The sequence below is a fragment of the Chiloscyllium plagiosum genome, unplaced genomic scaffold (genome assembly GCF_037043375.1).
Source record: "Chiloscyllium plagiosum isolate Xiang-an unplaced genomic scaffold, Cpla_swu_hap1 HiC_scaffold_19, whole genome shotgun sequence".
Classification (NCBI taxonomy): domain Eukaryota; kingdom Metazoa; phylum Chordata; class Chondrichthyes; order Orectolobiformes; family Hemiscylliidae; genus Chiloscyllium; species Chiloscyllium plagiosum.
In genome coordinates, this window is record NW_028270157.1 from 17,209,879 (window position 1) to 17,232,198 (window position 22,320).

Here is a 22,320-nt window from a genome sequence, read left to right on the forward strand (position 1 = left end):
TATGGTCACTGTCACCAAGTGTTCTCCCACCGCGAGATCTGACATCTGTCCTGGCTCATTACAGAGCACCAAATCCAAATTGGCCTCTCCCCTCGTCGGTCTGTCTACATACTGAGTAAGGAAACCCTCCTGAACACATCTGACAAAAACGGCTCCACCCAAGTCATCTGCACTAAGAATTTTCCAGTCAGTATTGGAAGTCAATGTTTGAAGTAACCCATAACAACAACCCTGGTACATCTGCATTTTTCCAAAATCTGCCAACCTGTGAGTTCTTCAATCTCCCTACTGCTATTAAGGGTCTATAGAAAACCCCCAATGAGGTGGCTGCTCTCTTGCTGTTCCTAATTTCCACCCATACTGACTCATTAGACTACCCTCCTCTCAGATATGTAGCTCTGGTCCCCCCAGCCAAACAAGTTTAAATCCTCCTGAACCACACGAGCAAATCTCCTACCCAGGATATTTGTGCCCCTCCAGTTCAGGTGCAACCCATCCTTCATGTACAAGTCCCACCTTCCCCAGAAGACACCCCAATGGTCTAAGTATCTGAAGCCCTCCCTCCTCCACCAGCCTCGCAGTCACGTGTTAAGCTGCACTTACTATCTGTTCCTCACCTCATTATCTCATGGCACCGGTAGCAAACTTGAGAACACTACTCTAGTCATCCTGCTGTTCAACTTCTATCCTAGCTCTCTGTAGTCACTTTTCAGATCCTCAATCCCTTTCCTGGCTATGTCATTGGTGCCAATATGTGCCACGATTTCTGGCTGCTTACCCTCCCCCTTCAGAATCTCGTAAACCCGATCGGTGACATCCCAGACCCTGGCACCGGGGAGGCAACATACCTTCCCATTCCTGCCCACAAAACCTCCTGTCAATCCCCAATTGAGACCCCTACATCTAGCACTTTTCTATTCTCCGCCACCCGCTCCCCACCCTCCACTTCCCTTCTGAGCCACAGTGCCAGGCCTTCCTGTCAGCCCTGGTTTCTCTCCACTCTCTCTCCTCACCACTCTGTTAAAAATGGAGGCTGACTCCTGATGTAAGGTCCATTTTAAGTGGGAAAACTCACCCTTCCTGGCAGCCCTCGTTTCTCTCTCCTCGCCGCTGTGTAAAACATGGAGCCAAATAGATGATTGTTTGGCAGTCATCATAATTCCAGATATTTATTGAATTTCACCATCTGTCTTAAATGCGATTGTGAACCCACACCCTCACAATTTAAACTGAGATACTGGATTACATTATCATTGACACCACCACCTCTCCAAGTTTTAACGAGCATCTTAAAAGAGGAAGGAGAGGTAGATGATCTTAGGAAAGGAATTCTAGAGCCAAGGACCCAGAGAGCCGAAAGGCACAGCCATCAATGGTGGAACAATTGGGAATACTGAGGACTCCAGAATTAGTTAAATGCAGATATCCCAGGCCTAAAGGAGACCACAGAGTCCCATGCCACAGCTGACAATGATGCCAAGAAGGTGACAATTCCCTTATGCTATGGTTCAACCTTGGAGCATGACATGTTCCAGCTGCATGACTCATAATGTCTACGTGACTCATTATATCGTGCAGCCTGACAGAAAGGTTTGACATCACAGCTTGCTGTGTCTTTCAAAAATACACAAACCATTCACAGTACACTTTATCAAAACCTTCCAAGCAAAACGAATTTTTAAAGAGCCATCAAAGTAGTCAGTTTATTTATGTTTGCTTCAGCATTATAAAATCCCCAGATGATCTCACCTTTGAGCAAACTAATTAAGTTTGGATGGGGGGCCTTTGTTTTGCACGTCACTGATGAATAACAATACAACAGAGCTTAGTCCACGAACTGCTTGTTGTTATCAACACTCTCAGAATACAGGCTCAATATTCAATGACTCTGTGGCTCTGCAGACAATAGACTGAGTTCTGAAGTTGGTGGATTCCGGCCCAATTTAGATATTTGAGTCTGAATCAAGACTTTGCACTCCCAGTGTACTGGTGAGGAAGTGCTGAGATATCAGAAATGCTGATATGGTCTCAATTAATATTGGTAAGGGGTTAACAGCTAAGCCGAGAATGCAACTTTCTAAAAAGAAAGGTTTTGTGATTTACACATGAAAGAAGTGAAACTATCACTGTATTCTAACAGATGAAAGGCTTAACAGACAATCAATTTTTCAATGTATAATTTCAGTTACATCACACTGTAAATTGTTGCTCTAAATTCTGTGTTAGGATTGAGCCCTCCACTATCACCTGATGAAGGAGCGTCGCTCCGAAAGCTAGTGTGCTTCCAATTAAACCTGTTGGACCATAACTTGGTGTTGTGTGACTTTTAACTTTGTACACCCCAGTCCAACACCGGCATCTCCAAATCAGAATTATTTACAGCATTGTAGCTATGTTTGTTCTGTGCTTTGTATATTATTAGCAAGATTTTCCTATTTTTATACTCCATTCCCTTTGAAACAAAGGCCAACATTCTTTTGCTTGCTCTATTACTCACTGAGCTTGGATGTTAGCTTGTTCGACGTTTTGATTTTCTCAACGTTCCGTTTTGGATGAAAAACATGTCCCATTCATTAAACCCTGAAATCCAGTGTAATCTGATAGCTGTCCCCCTAACACCAATACATTTGGATTCATCATTCTGAACATTGAGTAATTTCTGAATTCTCTCTCACTGTGCAGACTGATACATGTTGGCTGCATTTAACAGTGCCTGAAATGTCATTCAGCTTGGATGTACTTCTCGAAAAGTTTGCCAAGAATTCGTCAAATTATTTAATTATCGAAAATCTGCACCGGATTCTGGATGGTATCCACAACTGCCTATCCGACGACAGGAAGGTACAGTCTTTATTTGCATGTTTAATCTGACAATGTCTTCCACTGTCTGTCTGCAATTGAGCAGTCATAGTGCATGGCGGCAATTGCTACAGGCTTCAGTTTCTGCTTCATGAAGTTCCTTTCAGAACTTCTAAATTATTTTGCATATATTTGGGGATAGTGGAGTTGACTCTGATGTTGTTGAATGGCAGAGTTGAGTAAAAGGGAAAAGTGGTTCAGTACAGGTCTTCTAGTTAATGTTCCATTCACTAAAAGCAGACTTCAAAAAGCTGGATTCGGTGTTTAACTTTATTTCACATTTCTATTCAGGACTATCACGAAGAATCTGAGTTCAGTTGTGAAAAGTCCAATCTGGAGCCTAAGCAATACTTCAGTTACTTCAATGAAATCATTACTGCCTTCCAATTAGCAGAGGATACCAATCCATGTGATGCAGAGGCAATCTGCAGGCCGATAGAGCCACCAGACGCAGGTAGAATTTTTGATGCTCCATAAATATTGCTGACTTTCTTTAAGCATACATGTGAGATTTAATGCAAGATGCTGATGCAAGAAAACCTCAACAATGATTGAATTTTTCACTTAAGAGTTACATTTCATTCTTCCTTCCAGTAAGGCTTGTATATGCTGTGCCTCAAGAAGGATATCATGGCTTTAGAGGGGTGCAGATTGGTCAGACTGTTGCTTGTTAGCTTGTATAGACTGGAGTTGTGTTTCCTTGAGTATTGGTGATGTTATCATGGTGTTTAGCTGAATAAATTTGCATTTACTTCACACCATTCACATTCTCATAATGTCCCAATGTACTTTGCAACTCATAAGTACTTTGTATTAAGCTTCGGAGTGTATTGGCTATAAAGTGATTCTGGGCCAACTTGGATTGTTTTTGCCACGTGTCAGAGGTTGAGGGTGACCTGATAGACGTATATAAAATGATGTGAAAGTGAGGACTGTAGATGCTGGAGATCAGAGTCGGGATCTGATGGAAAGGCGCAGCAGGTCAGGCCGTATCCAAGGTGCAGGAGAATCGACGTTTCGGGCATAAGCCTTTCATCAGGAATGAGGCCCGTATCTGAAAAGCTTCAGGACAGAGGAGATGACCTGTGGTGTGCAGTGAGAGAGGGAGTCACTAAGATCCTTGTAGAGAGAGGAGGAGAAGGTAGGCATCCTTGGAAGAGGCTTCGCAGTACGATTATAATCAACGAGGAGCAAGTGTGGACTACAAATGCTCAAGATCAGAGTCGAGAGTGTGGTGGTGGAAAAGCACAGCCGGTCAGGCAGCATCTGAGGATCAGGCGAATCAACGTTTCAGGCATAAGCCCTTCATCAGGAATGAGGCTCATCGATTCTCCTGCTCCTCGGATGCTGCCTGACCTGTTGTGCTTTTCCAGCACCACACTCTCAATTTGTACAAAATTATAACAGGTATAGATAGAGTCAATAATCAGTGTTTTTCTCAGGGTGGAAATATCAAATACAAGAGGGCAAAAGTTTAAAGTGAGAGGAAAAAAATTAAAGATGTATGAGGCAAGTGTTTTACACAGAGGATGAGAGGAATGTGCTGCCAAAGGAGCTGAAAGAAGCAGAAACATTAGCAAAATGTAAGAGGCGTTTAGACAATGCATGGATAGGCAGGCTGTAGAGGAAGACAGTGCAAGTTGGTGGGACTATCTTAGAATTGTATCATAGCCGGCACAGACATGGTGGGTTGAAGGGCTTGTTTCTGTGCTGTACTGTTCTATGTATGTATTACTCAAATGACAGCACTTTTAGAGCAATTCGCCAGCGTCAGACTGGATGTTGTGTCTCTGAAAGAAGATTTGAATTAATACTTGCCTACAGTGCCAAGAATACTACATATTCAGCCATCACTGACACTTAGTAATCACAGAATTTGATAGGGTTGACAGATTTAAACTATTTTGTCTGGTTTGGGCAGGACATTGAAAAGAATTTTGGTATAATTCTAAATGCACGGTTTGAAGATGATGTCAGGAAGCAGCTCTCCCCAAAGGAACTATTGAGTCCATTAGGACTAACAGAATCCAAAACAGGTTAATGAATTAAAGATACACATCATCAGAATAACAATTGTTATTTGCAATTGCATAGTGGTGTAACATGTGGTCCCAATGTTCGTAGGAGTATTATCAAACAAAATTTGGCACCAAGCCAATAAGGAGCCACTAATGTAAGTGGTGAAAAACTTAGTCAGTAAGTAGATTTTACACTTCGTATTGTCAGGAGGAAAGAGTAGTTGAAAACTTTATAGAGAGAATTCCGAGTATAGGGAACTGAGGGAATGGATGCTCAATAGGTCAGAACCAGAGGAGCACAGAGATCTTGGAAGGGGCTGTGGGGCTGGAAGCTTAGTGAGGCCATGGAATAATTTGAAAAGAAGGAAGATCATTTTACAGTTGAGATTTTGCCTAACCAGGTGCCAATATAGGACACCAAATTCAGGTAGGAGTGGGTGTGTGTTAGTCTGCAGACCCAGGTTTTAAAAAAGCCAACCAAGAATATGTTGGAATAGCTGAGTCTGGAATTAACAAAGTAATGGCTCTGGAATAAGCAGCAGTTGAACTGAGGCAGGAACGGAGTTGGATCTTATCACAGAGGAGAAAAGAGGGATCATAATGTTAGAGTAGATATGCACTGCGAGTGATCTCACTGAATGGCAGAACAAGCCAATTCCCTTCCCTTTGCTACCAGACAGTCAGGTGATGAGAGCTAACCAAAGGTCCTGTTGATGTAAAGGGAGTCTGAAACCACTTCACTCTTGTCCCAATTAGCCAGCATTTTCAAATAGATGGATAGGCAATCCCACCAGAACTGCAGTAGTGGCTTACACCATGAGATCAAATCTCAGCATATCACCCAGTCAGAAAGCTGGCACTAAACCTATAATGGAAACAGGTTATCCATTCTCATTCAATGAAAATGTACATTTAATAGTTTCTGTAGCAAGAAGCTTGTCTCCAGAGTAAACTTTATATTGAAAGGTAAGGAGAGGTGGTGCAATTGATGAAAATGTCTCTGGGATAGTGATAGGTTAATGCTTTGAGGATGTCCTTTCAGATTCCTCTATATTAGGTGATGAAATTTGAATTGATGAAAATGTCTCTGGGATAGTGATAGGTTAATGCTTTGAGGATGTCCTTTCAGATTCCTCTATATTAGGTGATGAAATTTGAATTCAGCGGAAATGGGAATTAACTCATAGGCTAACGGTGGCCATATACCACTGTTAATTGTTATAAACACTCATCTGGTTCATTAATGTCCTTTAGGGATGGAAATTCATTGTCCTGGTCTGGCCTCAAGGTGAATCCAGACCCAACAGCAATGTGGTTGACTCTTAACTGCTGCCTGGTCAATACGTGGTTGCCCAACCAGTGACACCCATATCCCACGAGTTAATCTTTTTTAAAAATGTGTCCATTTTTGTGTATATTCAGCAGAGGCTTATTAATTCTCAAAAAAAGGAAAGATGATTTGATCAAGTTGATGTAAAGCTCTCAATTTAAAAATGTTCCATGTTGAAAATTTGCATTTGGATTTGGCAGCCTTGACAACTTATTTCATAAACTTCCTGAACCACTTTGGATTCAGAAATGCAGCTATAATCGTTTTGCTGACATGGTACTCATTAAGAAATTACATAATGTAAAAGGATAATCGCTCCAAACGTGCTTCATAGTAACCTTAATAGTTGGTTGCAATTAGCACTTGATTCTGATCTTTGGATTAATGCCCAAATGAAACGCCCATTAAATGCTGCTTTTAAAAGCTAAATCCAGTTGCTTGTGTTGGTGTTTGGTGTTTAAAACATTAAAAGGATTCCATTGGGCGAATACAGAGAAACGATTTTTCTCCTGATGGAGGAATCAAAAATGGAAGGACTGAAGCTTAAAATTAGAGCTGGACCACTCAGGGGGGTCTTCCTGCATACATCATTGGACACTGGAAACCTTTGAGATTTTCAGCATCCGTATGCTGTGGATGCTGGAGTTCGTTTGGAACTTTCAAGGTTGAGATCAATCAATTTTTGATGGGTAGGAGATGGGGGTGAGGGGAGATTGACCAGGATCTAATTGAATAGTGGAGAAGGCTGGGGCTGGATAATATGTCCCCCCTGCCCTGTTCTAATAAAAGGCCCAGAGTTGATTCAAAGATGGTGATGCAATTCACTCCACAGGCTCAAATGGTATATTAGTGTAAAGCATTGGTTTTACATTCATGTAGAAATCATCCTCACTTCTTTGTTAATTTGTGTGTCACAGGCCAAGTCTTTTCATTTTCTCTTGAAATATTTTTTAAAAAACAATAAATTTTGACAATGACAGATCTTCAGCTGATAGGTATGTGATAAGAGAAGTGAAACTTGTTAATGGAAACCTGACATCTACACATTCATGGAATGGAATGTACAAGGCCTAACAACTGAGGAAGGACAATGACATTAAATCATGCATGAAGCATTCAAAGACATTGAACTAAAGGGTATTGTGCTCCTCTGTAAGAGAAACACTCTGCTCTGCATGTCCTCAGGATGTCCCACAAAGCTTTGTAATCGAAGAATTCCTTTCGGGAATGGCGTCACTGTTTTATTCGGAAAAGCAGCCAATTTACTCATAATGTGGTAGTGTGTTGAATGGTTAATTAATATGCATTGTTGACGTTGAGCAGCTAGGGCACTGTGAGAAGGCTTCTTACTTTGGAATTGTGGCCCTGGGACGTTTGTACACTCACCATAACAGGGAAGCAAAGCCTTGGCTTGATAGCTCTCTGAGCAGAGTGGGGCTGTAGGTTATGAAGCATTTCCTCAGACTTGCACTGTCAGCTTTGATTTTGTGCTCAAACCTCATTGTGGATCTAGTGTAGGCAAGAGTGCAATCAACTGGATAAAGCTTTACTTAATGATGCTAATAATAAGGATACAGGGTCATTAAGTAGTCAGCCACTTCCAAAGATTGTTTGCCAGAAAGCCATAAACCTAATATTTGGTCTTTTTTTAAATAAATAAATAAATATACAAACTTGTAAGTGTTTACGTGATTATGCACAGATGAAAACAATGAAGGATGAAGCCAACTGTTACCTGCTTGCCTGATGCTATTTAAGCTGTTATTCAATATGGGGAGAGAGCATTTGTAAAACTCTGTTACATATGGGGAACTTCATTTCTACCAATAATAACTTGCATTTTTCATTGACCTTTAATGTAGTAAAGCAAAATTGATGGAAAGGAGATAAATGGGGATAGTAACTCAAAACCTGGTGAATGAAAGAAGTGGTTTTTAGGGAGCATCTTACAGGATGGGAAATGTTGTCCAGAACTTAGAGACATTTCAGGAGAGGAGTGAATAGTTATAGGACTGGAGAATGTTCTAGAGATGGGGAGGGATGAGGGTACAGAGATCATTTGAAGACAAGGAATAAATGTTGAAGCTATTTTCATAGATTGTCAATAGAGTGAATTAGAGTTTTCATATTGTATACTCATGGTTATAATTTTAAGCATGTAGCAATGTCTTGGTAAACTTAAAGCTTCTAATAACTGCCTATATTCTCCTGCTTGCTTTTCTGATTCTGTTTCCATTCCGTGTTTATAACTGTGCTGTCTGGCCTGCCAATGGAAGACACAGCCATAATGGAATCACTGGTGGAAGCTGGGGATGCGCAAGAAGTCCGAGTTTATGAGTTAATGGGAGCATTGTAGGGATGAAGGAGGCAAGAGAAAAATCAAGGGGTTAAGCCATTGGGGAATCCAGAAAGCAGGGATAGAATTTTAAAATGAAGCATTACTGGACAGGGGCCAATATGTGCTGTCGTATTAGTGAGCATTAGTCCACAGTATCTCAAGTGAAGAGTCCTGTGAGAAAGTAATTTGTGAAAGGACAGATGCTGCACGGTTTTGTCCTTCTTGTGAAAATTCCTTTCGGAAGGAGAATCTATTTCTGTCTGTAGTATGTCAAACTGGAAGCAACCATAGAGTTTTTCGATGTCTAAATGGACTCTTGCGAGTTAGATAATTATTCCAGATGTTAATCCAAATGGGGATAATTGTCAACTAGTAAACAACTGTTTTAGTCTAATCCAGGACAGGCTAGAGGTCATTCCATGGAAACAGTCATGTAAACCTGGAAGGCCATGTGGCTGCTTATTTCACCACCCTCTTGGATAGCTGAGAGATATACCATTGGGATTGTTCAGTGCTTCAGCCAGTTTGTCTTTGTTAGACGGGGTGGAAGCAGGAAGTCCACCCCTTCTCCATTAAAATCTCCAGCTGAACATTATGGAGGTGTTTGTAATTATAAAAGGAAAAAGAAAATTTTACACTTCATGCTGTTTCTGTCAACTTTTTCCAATATTAATCACATATGTCTGTGTGTGCATCACATTTACCAGCTATGGCTCAGATGGTAGCAGTCTTGCCTTTGAAAGTGGGGATTGTGGGTTTAAATCTTGCTCTTGAGAGTCAGTCCATGACCCAGGCTGAAACTCCAAGTGAGGGATTGATGCCTTGCCGATGAGATGTTAAAGTTGTGCCCTCGTGGATAGAAGAGTTCCCATGGCAACACTCTGAAGGAAAGCAGAGGTGTTTTCTAATGTTGCCCCAGCTAATATTGATTCCCTCAGACACATTTCTAAGGCAGATTATCTGATCCTTAGCTTCATTGTGTATGGTTTCGATCTCCTTATTTAAGGAAGAGCCCTGTTATGGTGCAGTGGCAGTGTCCTTGTCCCTAAACTGAAAGGCCCTTGTTCAAGTCATGTGTAATAACATCTCTGAACAGGTTGATAAGAAAACCAGGTTAAGGAAGGATGTAAATGCAATGGAAACTGTTCAGAGGAGGTTTACTCAATGGATACCTGGAATAATTGGGTTGTCTGCAAGGAAAGCCAGGCTGGACTTGTTTTTATGGATGTTCAGAGGAAAGGAGTGATTTGGTAGACATGTATAAGACCAAGAATGATGACCAGATGGATGTGGAAAGGGTGTTTCCTCTTGTGGGTGAGCCTAGAACTAAGGGGCAGTGGGGTTTTCCTTTTAGACAGAGATAAAGGGTTTTTTGTCTCTCAAAGAGGATTGTACAATTCTTGGTCTCTCTGCTCAGAAGAAGGTGGAGACAAGGTCATTGAATATATAGTCGGTTGTGCTATAACACACTTTTCACCAACATGAATGGGCTATAACGTGATTTTAGACCATTATTTGCAGAACGTGAACTTTACTTACCTGTATTGGCTATAATGTGATCCCAGTCCCATTGGTTAAATGGTGCTGCTATTATGCCATTTATTTATAATGCGGAATCGCACAGGAATGGAACTATAGTGTTGTATCAGAACCAACCGTCGTTAAAGCGGAGGTCAACAGATTTCTGTATACAAGGGAATCAAAGATTATTAGGGACAGGAAGGAATGTGGAGTTCCAAATGTAACCAGATCAGAAATGCTCTTATTGAAGGGCAGAGTAGGCTTGAAGAGTTGAATGGTCTACTTCTGTTCCTAATTTATATACTTTTATGAAACAGTGTTGAAATAGTCTTATTATAAGAGCTATATGTTCAAGACATTTAATGTCTCTTCTTAGGCTTTATCTTCAATAGAATTCAGAAGCGCACAGCTAAATAAAGATATAAAATTCTCTCAGAATTAGAAGAGCAAACATTTTGCTTTGCCCAGCTTTTCAAATGATGCACAGAAGTGATTAGGGAAATTGCACTTCAATCAAGGATCAAACAACTGAACTGAAAGTAAAATACTGCAGATTCTGGAGATCTGAAATCAAAACAGGAGGTGCTGGAGAAACTCAATAGGTATGTCATATAAAACCAAAAGAACTGTCAATGCTGTAAATCAGGAACAAAACCACAAATTGCTGAAAACGCTCAGCAGGTCTGGCAGCATCTTTGTAGAGAAATCCGAGTTAATGTTTCGGGTTGAGTGACCCTTCCTCAGAATGCCTGAGTTCTGAGGAAGGGTCACTCAACGGAAGATGTTAACTCTGATTTCTCTCCACGAATGCTGCCAGACCTGCTGAGCTTTTCCAGCAATTTGTGTTTTAGGTCTGTCAATATCTCTGGAGACAGAAACAAAATTTGAATTATTCCGTGTTTCTCTCTCTACAGATGCAGACATACCTGCTGAGTTTCTGTTGTACTTTCTGCTTTAATACAAAGAGTTTCCCCTGAAAATAGCCTCTGTGCTTAATAGTACATAAAATTCTCCTTAATAATGAACTGGAGTGGTGACCTACAGTAGTTATTGTTGTTTGATGCTGTCTGCTACAGAAGTGGTGGAGAGCAAAATCAGCTGCTTTTACTCTTGATTTTTTGTTGTGAAAGAGCTTTATTGAGTTATTGAGTGACACAAATTTTAACAACTTAATAGTATAAAGCTGAAATTCTGGAATGGACTCATAAACTGCTGGAAATGTTCAGCAGCACCCATGGACATAGAAACAAAATTAACATTTCAGTTGGTGACCCTACATCAGATTCTGGATTAGTGGTGCTGGAAGAGCACAGCAATTCAGGCAGCATCCGAGGACAGGCAAAATCGACGTTTCGGGCAAAAGCCCTTCATCAGGAATAAAGGCAGAGAGCCTGAATCATGGAGAGATAAGCTAGAGGAGGGTGGGGGGTGGGGAGAGAGTAGCATAGAGTACAATAGGTCAGTGGGGAAGGAGATGAAGGTGATAGGTCAGGGAAGAGAGGGTGGAGTGGATAGGTGGAAAAGGAGCTGGGCAGGTCGGACAAGTCCGGACAAGTCGAGTTGCTGGAGGTTAGAAACTAGGATGAGGTGGGGGAAGGGGAAATGAGGAAACTGTTGAAATCCACATTGATGCCCTGGGGTTGAAGTGTTCCGAGGCGGAAGATGAGGCGTTCTTCCTCCAGGCGTCTGGTGGTGAGGGAGCGGCGGTGGAGGAGGCCCAGCACCTCCATATCCTCGGCAGAGTGGGAGGGGGAGTTGAAATGTTGAGCCACTGGGCGATTTGGTTGATTGATGCGGGTGTCTCTGAGATGTTCCCTAAAGCGCTCTGCTAGGAGGCGCCCAGTCTCCCCAATGTAGAGGAGACCGCATCGGGAGGAACGGATACAATAGATGATATTAGTGGATGTGCAGGTAAAACTTTGATGGATGTGGAAGGCTCCTTTAGGGCCTTGGATGGAGGTGAGGGAGGAGGTGTGGGCACAGGTTTTACAGTTCCTGCGGTGGCAGGGGAAAGTGCCAGGATGGGAGGGTGGGTCGTAGGGGGGCGTGGACCTGACCAGGTAGTCACAGAGGGAACGGTCTTTGCGGAAGGTGGAGAGGGGTGGGGAGGGAAATATATCCCTGGTGGTGGGGTCTGTTTGGAGGTGGCGGAAATGTCGGCGGATGATTTGGTTTATGCGAAGGTTGGTAGGGTGGAAGGTGAGCACCAGGGGCGTTCTGTCCTTGTTGCGGTTGGAGGGGTTGGGTCTGAGGGCGGAGGTGCGGGATGTGGATGAGATGCGTTGGAGGGCATCTTTAACCACGTGGGAAGGGAAATTGCGGTCTCTAAAGAAGGAGGCCATCTGGTGTGTTCTATGGTGGAACCGCTCCTCCTGGGAGCAGATACGGCGGAGGCGGAGGAATTGGGAATACGGGATGGCATTTTTGCAAGAGGTAGGGTGGGAAGAGGTGTAATCCAGGTAGCTGTGGGAGTCGGTGGGTTTGTAGAAAATGTCAGTGTCAAGTCGGTCGTCACTGATGGAGATGGAGAGGTCCAGGAAGGGGACGGAGGTGTCAGAGATGGTCCAGGTAAATTTAAGGTCAGGGTGGAATGTGTTGGTGAAGTTGATGAATTGCTCAACCTCCTCGCGGGAGCACGAGGTGGCGCCAATGCAGTCATCAATGTAGCGGAGGAAGAGGTGGGGAGTGGTGCCGGTGTAATTACGGAAGATCAACTGCTCTACGTAGCCAACAAAGAGACAGGCATAGCTGGGGCCCATACGTGTGCCCATGGCTACCCCTTTGGTCTGGAGGAAGTGGGAGGATTCAAAGGAGAAATTGTTAAGGGTGAGGACCAGTTCGGTCAAACGAATGAGAGTGTCGGTGGAGGGGTACTGTTGGGAACGTCTGGAGAGGAAAAACCGGAGGGCTTGGAGGCCCTGGTCATGGCGGATGGAGGTGTAGAGGGATTGGATATCCATGGTGAAGATGAGGCGTTGGGGGCCGGGGAAACGGAAGTCTTGGAGGAGGTGGAGGGTGTGGGTGGTGTCTCGAACGTATGTGGGGAGTTCCTGGACTAGGGGGGATAGGACAGTGTCGAGGTAGGTAGAGATGAGTTCAGTGGGGCAGGAGCATGCTGAGACAATGGGTCGGCCAGGGTGATCAGGCTTGTGGATCTTGGGAAGGAGGTAGAACCGGGCAGTGCGGGGTTCCCGGACTATGAGGTTGGAAGCTGTGGGTGGGAGATCTCCTGAGGTGATGAGGTCGTGTATGGTCTGGGAGATGATGGTTTGGTGATGGGAGGTGGGGTCATGGTCAAGGAGGTGGTAGGAAGGTACTCCAGAACACCAATGTCCTGTACAACTTTAACATGACGTCCCAATTTCTATGCAAAGGTCTGAGTAATAAAAGTAAACTTGCTAAATACCTTCTTAACCCCCTGTCTACATGTGACAGAGCAGACAGAAATAGAGGTGTTGAGGAACTTAAGGCCTCAGTAGCTGAAGACACAGCTGCCAACGTTTCAGCGGTTAAACCCCAAAGGTGCTTGGAGGAGCACAGAGCTTGGAGGAGTGTAGCAGTGGTCCACGTTACTAAGATAGGGAGGCACAAGGCCACGAAGAGATCGGAAGAACAAGAAAGAAAATTCAAGAGACATGAAGAAGTGAATGTAATTGCTGGAATCAGGAACAGCTTACTTGCAAATCTATGGAACAACGGTCAGTAGATTCTGATGTAGGAAGAACTCTGGCCCTACATCAGAATCTACTGACCGTTGTTCCATAGATTTGCAAGTAAGCTGTTCCTGATTCCAGCAATTACATTCACTTCTTCATGTCTCTTGAATTTTCTTTCTTCTTCCGATCTCTTCGTGGCCTTGTGCCTCCCTATCTTAGTAACGTGGACCACTGCTACACTCCTCCAAGCTCTGTGCTCCTCCAAGCACCTTTGGGGTTTAACCGCTGAAACGTTGGCAGCTGTGTCTTCAGCTACTGAGGCCTTAAGTTCCTCAACACCTCTATTTCTGTCTGCTCTGTCACATGTAGCCAGGGGGTTAAGAAGGTATCTAGCAAGTTTACTTTTATTACTCAGACCTTTGCATAGAAATTGGGACGTCATGTTAAAGTTGTACAGGACATTGGTGTTCTGGAGTACTGTGTCCAGTTCTGGTCACCTTGTTATATTATTAAGCTGGAGAGAGTTCAGAAAAATTTTACCAGGATGTTGCCAGGAATGGAGGGTTCAAGTTATAAGGAAAGGATGGATAGGCTAGGACTTTTTTCACTGGAGCAGAAGAGTTTGAGGGGTCACCTTATAGAGATTTATAAGATCATGAGAGGCATAGATAAGGTGAATGGCAGGCATTTTTTCCCTAGGGTGGGAGATTTCAAGACGAGGCAACATAGTTTTAAGGCAAGAGGACATAAATGTTAAAAAGACACGATGGGCAACATCTTTACACAGAGGGTGGTTCATGTGTGGAATGAACTGCCAGGTAATAGTGAATGCAGTTACAAATTTAAAAGACATTTGGATAAGTACACAAATAAGAAATGTTTGGAGGAATATGGGCCAAGCACAGGCAAGTGGGACTAGTTTAGCTTTGGATGGTGGCTGGCATGGACTGGTTGGATTGAGGGCTCTGTTTCCGTGCTGTATGACTTGTTGACTCTGACTATGACGCTGATTTTGGGAGACAGTAATTTAGAGGGAATGTCACTGGACTAGTAATCATGAAGATGAGACTAACTAGTTTCAAATACCTCCTCTGCAACTCCTGAAATTTAAATAGAAGCAATTAATTTGGAATGCAAAGCTATTCTTGGTAATGATGACCAGGACAATTATCATTAATTGTTATAAAATCAGATCTGGTTACTTAATGTCTCTTGGGGAAGGAAAGCTGTGACCTTTACCTGGTTAAAACTATGTGTGACTCCCGATCCACAGCAATATGGTTCACTCTTGATTTGAGCAGCTTGCCAGGGTCATATTTCCATGATGGGAAATAATTGCTTGCACAGATGGCATTGCGCACATCCAATAATTGACTTTTTAAAAATTCAGAGGACTTTAGGCATGGTCATTGTTGAATCCTTTAATGAACCTGGGCAGTCATTAGAAAGTGTTATTTTGTTGTTTTAAGATCGATGTACCTTTAGGAACTGGATATGCTAGTAAATCAAGGACCAGGCTATAACCACACAGCTAACTGTCATTTGTAGGCTGGCACAAGCAGACTTGGAGGAGGTTACATACGTAATTTTCTGTAACTGCAGGTTGTAGTCTGAGCTGTTCAATAAACCTTTGAGGATTTTCAAATAAACTGAATCCATGCTACTTAATCTGCATTAGTTACAAGTAATATATGACCAGCTTGGTGACAATACATAATGGTGACAGCACCTGACAACAAATGCCCTATGTTCTGTTAAGCCTGAATTGGCCTCATCAGCAATTTTCAGACTGGTGGAAAACAATCCTCCTCTGCAAGTGGTAGCCAACAATAGTATAATAATATAATGTTGGGTTTTGGGGCTCTTGTGATGCAGTGGTATTGTCCCTACCTCTGGGAGAGATTCAAATCCCACCTGCTTTGGACAGGTGTCATAACGTGCCTGAACTAGTTGATTTTTTAAAAAAATAATCACGTAGAAACATCTAAATCCTGCTATCATTGTGGTGAAACTTAATCGTTTTATTAGAGAAGATGGTGAAACATTTTCCTTCGAAGAGGTTAGAATTAATTAATCAGAGATTTCCCTATGCAGTTGTACAATGATATATGTTTGGGGTGGGATAGGCCTCTTCCCACTGGGTCGAATCTTGCATTCCTGGAGACTGGAGGCCAGCAGCTGTATGGTTCTTGCTCCCTGGTGGGCCAAGGGCACACACTGCAGGGAGGATGAGCAAGCTGCCCACACCACCATTTACGAAGTTTAATTACCCTTAACAAGTCTTTCTGTTGCTGAAGTAAACAATTTTTTATCCACTAACCACATCAAAGACAATTAGTTCTTTAGTAGCGTGCTTAAACTGTCAATCACAATGTGAACTCAGCATCGCTGATAGATAAATAGTTTTTGAACTTCTATAACTCAATTCATCTCAGCTTCAGCCATGGAAATGTCAATAATGAAATCTTTTGAAACTGTAGGAACAAATGGAAATACTTTCTGTAAGCCTCAGTAGATTGCCTGTCAATTAGTGCAGTTTCTTTTTACTTTAACTGGCAGCTGCAACTGGTTTTGACATATTTAAAGAGCAAGAGATATACCCCTGTATTGGCTGTGGTAATATAGAGAGACTTGGTCACTTAGTGATTGTAATGAGGACCATCGAATTTAAGTTCTTTGATTGGGGCAGTTAATCTGGTCCAATCAGGGAGCCCTGGCTGACAGATTAAAAAGAGGAATGTTGCCCATCCCTCTTCCGCATGTCTGCCCCTCTTCTGCAGTTTGTCAGAGCCCGGGTATCCCTGGAGAAGGAACACGCGGTGTCCACCAACACCCTTGAGATTTTCGGGGAAAGGTGGACACCACAGGGAGTGGAGTGTATTATTTCCCCCTCCAACTCTATTTTGATTTAATCGCTGCCTCCCCTTCACTGTTTGATCACACAGCATTGCCCTTTTGTGAAGGGCACTGCTTGTCACTGACCACTCAGGTGTTTTCCTTTCTTCCTGGTGGTGGAAACTGAATAAAGATTCGTGCACCTTGTGTCTCTCACTGTGTCTCACACCTGCACACACACACCATGGGTGCTGGGGGAAAAAAAAGAACAGGAGTGTCAGATGTCCTGGTTATTGAGGAAAAAAAAAGGGAATGTTGCCCATCCCTCTTCCGCATGTCTGCCCCTCTTCTGCAGTTTGTCAGAGCCCGGGTATCCCTGGAGAAGGAGCACGCAGTGTCCACCAACACCCTTGAGATTTTCAGGGAAAGGTGGGCACCGCAGGGAGTGGAGTGTATTATTTCCCCCTCCAACTCTATTTTGATTTAATCCCTGCCCTCCCTTTCACTGTTTGACCACACAACATTGCCCTTTGAGGTGAAGGGCACTGCTTGTCACTGACCACTCAGGTGTTTCCTTTCTCCCTGGTGGTGGAATATAAATAAAGATTACACACTTTTTTTCAGATTAGATTCCCTAGAGTGTGGAAACAGGCCCTTTGGCCCAACAAGTCCACACCAGCCCTCCGAAGAGTAACCCACCCAGTCCCATTTCCCTCTGACTAATGCACCTAACACTATGGGCAATCTAGCATGGCCAATTCACCTGACCTGAATGAGGAAATCCACAGAGACACAGGGCAAATGTGCAAACTCCACACAGACACTTGCCCGAGGTCAGAATCGAACCTGGGACCCTGGTGCTGTGAGGCAGCAGTGCTAACCACTGAGCCACCATGCCACCTGTTGTTTTTCATTGTGAAAAAATGGCCTGACCGCTGTCAGGCGGTAGTGTGGGGGGAGGGGGAAGAAAAAAAAGAACAGGAGTGTCAGAAGAACAAAAAATGGGAAAATAAAATAAAAAGGGGAATGTCAGAGATATTGGCACTCTGATAGCCGACTCTGAATAGGCGGTAATAAAGTTAAGGACTGTTTATGTGTAAATAAAGGGTGACTTGGTGACAGGATTCTGGCCTCTGTAGAGTTATTTTAGTCTCCTCACCAAATGTAAGAGCATTTCAGGATATGTAAAAAAAATGGAAAATGAAACAAAAAAGAAGCTGGTGATTCCCATTCCAATTTTATCCTGATTTAGCCCATCTCCCTCACCTTAAACAGTCTGCATTGCCCTTAACAGGCTTGGCACATAAATTAACCATTTGGAAAACTCATGTGATTTACTGGTGATGGTTAATAGATTTTTTAAACATCTCAGGTCATTTGGTGATTGGACAAAATCAATTAGTTTTGCATAGGAGCGCTACTCGATACAAGAAGAGGAGAGCAGGAGATTTAAGAAACTACAGGTCATGACATTCAATGGATCTTACCCATCCCTGAAGAGCATTTAAACCTCCTCCATTAATTCCTGATTCTAACACTGCGGGAGCTAAGGTCCTTGGTATAACAACAATAATGTCTCAGCAAACTCAGCATTAATTCCAAATGGCCTCGATGACTTTAGGTTTCCTGTTTGTGTGATTCTACCTGAAATGGTGCAGCCCTACCATTTTCACAAATCTCCAGCATCAGCCCTGCAAAAAGCCCCAAATACCAGAGAATCTCTCTGAACTTTTGATCTCTTTCTTTATTTCTGCCGTTTTTTTATTGATGTGGAGATGCCGGTGTTGGACTGGGATGGACAAAGTTAAAAATCACACAACACCAGGTTATAGTCCAGCGGGTTTATTTGGAAGCACTAGCTTTCTGAGCACTGCTCCTACATCAGGTAGCTGATTTATTAATTCTGGGTTTTGTAACCAAGATGGTGCTAGACAATGTTAACTTTGTGCACTTTTCATTGTACTCCTGTATTCCTAAACTTGAGTACATGTGATAATAAAACGGAATTCTAATTCTAAACTCAGGTCCTAGCTGTTATTTCTGTAAGTCTCAAGGGAGAGATATTTTGGTGCCATTTGTATCAGGCAAACTCATCCAGTAAGGTGCCTGTCAACCTTTGTGCTGTGTGCTCAGCAATGTACGGAGCTTGGACTGTGGGAATAAACACACAAGCTGGCCTTAGAACGGAAAAGGACATCCTTCAGCTTTGTTTGTTTACTAAACCAGAGGGGAAAAGGCAAAAAGATAAAGAGTTCAGTTTCAGACTAAAAGTAGCACAAGTCAAATATACATATTATCTGGAAGGAACTATGAGCAGAGAATCCAGGCTGATAATTACAATACGGTACTGTGGCAGTGTTGCTGTGTTCAAGGTGCTTGTTAAACTGAGCCTCTGTCTAGCTTATCAGATGGATGCTAAGGATCCCATAGCACTATTTTGTGAAAGAGTCTCCATCAGTGTTTATCCCATAATTTATCCATATAAGACCCTGAGGGGTATTTTTTCAAAAATTCATTAATGGGATGAGGGCATCACTGAGGTCAGCATTTATTGCCTAGAGGGCAGTTAAGAGTCAACCGCATTGCTGAGAGTCTGGAGTCACATGTAAGCCAGACCAGGTAGGGATGACAGCTCTCTTTCCCTAAAGGACATTATTGAACCAAATGGGTTTTTCTGACAATTGACTCATGGTCATCATCAGACTCTTAATCCTGGATGTTTATTGAATTCAAATTCTACCATCTGCTGTGGCAGGAATTGAACACAGTCCCCAGGACATCACCTGGGTTTCTGGATTAACAGTCCAGCTATAGTGCCACTAGACAATTGCCTCCCCCTTGACAGACTGGATATGGAAAGGATGTTTCCAGTTGTGGAGAGTCTAGAACTCGAGGTCACTATTTGAACACAAGGGGGTCATTCATTTAAGATAGCGATGAGGCAAAACATAATCCTTCAGAGGGTTGTGAGTCCTTGGAACTCTCTTCCTCCAAAAGAAATGGAAGCCGAGTATTTGGAATTTTAAGGCACCGTTAGATAGATTCTTGGTAAACAAGGGATTGAAGAGTTATCGGGGCATGTGGAGATGTGGAGTTGAGGGTGCAGCCAGATGGGTCATGAGTTTTATATAGTGTCCCAGCAGATCAAGTGGCCTATATTGCTCCTAGCTCATCAGTATCAGAGTTAGAGATGTTGGTTTCTTCAAGGTTCAAACAGCATAACTCCAGAGTTGATTGAGAGCAGATGATGTTCATTGTACTTTGAATTTAAGAGCTAATTTCTGATCCCGTTACTGTAGTGTGGTGACTATCACATGCTGGCTCCATGGGAAAAGTCACTGTTTCAAAGCAAGGCACAAACATTTGTCTAAATTGCTCTTGTCCCAGTGAAAAGCTACTTCCAAAGGATGCTTATGGTGCAGTGGTAGTATCCATACCTCTGGCCTAGGATATCTAGGTTCCGTTGCAAAGGTGTGTAATAACATATCTAAATGAGTTGATTAAGAAACTATAAAATGACTAACTTCTACCCTAGTGGGGTGTTGGTTTCTGCACAGGAAACAGGTCCACAAAGGAAAGGTGGAAACAAATGTTTAAGCTAAACTATTGATTTACAGTAAAATGCTTTTAAATCTCTGAAATTATTTTGCTGCCTTATTCTGCATATGGATTTTTAAAATACATTTGTGGGATATGGATGTCACTGGCTAGCTAGCATTTATTGCCTGTCCCTCGTTGCCCCTTGAGAAGGTGGCTGTGGGCTGCTTCTTGAACCACTGCAGTGCACTTGCTGTGAGTTGACCCACAATACCATTAGGGAGAGAATTTGAGGATTTTGACCCAATAACAGTGAAGGAATGGCAAAACATTTCCAAGTCAGGATGGTGAGTAGTTTGGAGGGGAACTTGAAGGTGGTGGTGTTCCCATATATCTGCTCCCCTTGTCCTTCTAAATGGAAGTGGTTGTGGGTTTGGAAGGTGCTGTCTGAGGACCTTTGACAAATCTCTGCAGTGCATCTTGTAGATAGTACACACTGCTGCTACTGAGCGTCATTGGTGGAGGGATGCTTTTGGGTGTAGTACCAATTAAGCGGGTTGCTTTGTTCTGGATGGTGTCAAGCTTCTTGAGTGTTGTTGAGATATTGGTATATGAAACGATACATATGTATGTATCCCTCAAGCACTGTCAGTAAAAAGAAGCTGCTTAATCATCATCACATTCCTCCTTGTGAGATCTTTCTGTGCATGTTTCCTACATGACAATGATGATTATGCTCCTAAAGAGCTTCCTTAGCCATAGAACACACTGGGATACGCTGTGGTTGTGAAAGGCACTACATATTTTTTTCAAGGCTTTCTCTGATTCAGTGAATGAGTGCTACCAGAGTGTGATTGGTATATGTCAAGAGTGTGGTGCTGGAAAAGCAAAGCAGGCCAGGCAGTATCTGAGGAGTAGGAGAATCGACGTTTCAGGTATCAGCCCTTCATCAGGAATTGGCATATGCAGGTTTATTAACAAAGCAATTTCGGATGTGCAACTTCCAGTATCCCAATTTCAGAATCAATCCTCCTTCCCGTAACTTTAATGAAGGCAAAGATCTCTTAACTGATGGATTTGGCCAAACATCCTTCTGATAATATTTTCCAATGCTTGATCTTACATTCATGCAATGATTTTATAAAGGTAAAAAAAAAACCCCACAATATATGATACAAGGATTTACATAGACAATGGAGCAACTTAAAAAGATGAAAAATGCTCTATTACCGTGAAAGAATGGAAAATGACAAATGAATAAAGAATAATCCTGGAGCATCACACAGATGCTCAAATTCCAACAGCAGTCTCTACCTCCCACAGTTTATCAGGTCCATCAAATCACCAGTGAAAGCAAGGTCATCAGGTTAGAAAGGAAATGCAATGATAGCATCTATACAGCTGTACATAGGCTACACCATCCTGTGTTGACTGATCACAGACTGACTCCAAAGCCACTTTTCAGCTAAGTGCCAAAACCTGGGACAGTTTGTGCTAATGGAAAGGTCAGTGGTTAAAAACAGCAATTTTGGTGAAGCCAGGTTGTTTTGTTTTTGAGAGGTGTTGACACTGTTCATTCTTTTAACCATTTGAGCAGCAGAGTAGACAGATATGAGCATGTAAAATGGATAGTCAGTTACATTTTCCTCTTCCAACGTCTCCCCATCAACTCCACCTCGTCACCCCTTCACCCCACCCCATCACGTGGACTGAGGCTGGTGGTAGTGTTAGTGTCACGGGAATTGTAATCTAGAGGCCTGAACTGATATTCTGCTAACATGGGTCATCTCTTCAGAGGATGAGTAATATTGAACTCAGAAAGTGAATGATTTTTTTCCTCTTGACAGATTTTGCCAGACCCACTGAGTTTCTCCAGTAGTGTTTTTATTTTTTATGTTCAGATTTACAGAAGTACAATCATTAATGAGTAGGAAAAGTGTGGTGCCCAAAATGGCATTATCCAGTTAGTCTATTGTTTTAGGGGATAAACATAGACCCAGACTGTGAGGTTTCCCTTCACCTTCTAGAAAGTGGTGCTGTGGGATCTTTCTTATCCACTGAGAGGGTAGACAGGGGTTAGGTTTAACAGACAGGGACACTGCAGCATTCCCTCAGTATCGTACTGCACATATCAGCCTGGATTCTCTGCTCATAGAACACAGAACATAGAAGATAGAACATTACAGCACAGTAGAGGCCCTTCAACCCCCATTGTTGCGCCGACTT

At 42.8% G+C, this 22,320-nt stretch overlaps 1 protein-coding gene across 2 annotated transcripts in view; it reads left to right on the forward strand.

Moving 5' to 3' along the window:
- The window catches only part of LOC122559814 (kit ligand), a 164,758-nt gene that overhangs the window by 87,129 nt on the left and 55,309 nt on the right, over positions 1–22,320 (forward strand). For both annotated transcript variants that reach the window (XM_043709896.2, XM_087997053.1), the window contains exons 4-5: positions 2,683–2,841; positions 3,151–3,313. In XM_043709896.2, the coding sequence (XP_043565831.2) occupies positions 2,683–2,841; positions 3,151–3,313 (322 nt within the window). The remainder of the gene's footprint in view (positions 1–2,682; positions 2,842–3,150; positions 3,314–22,320) is intronic.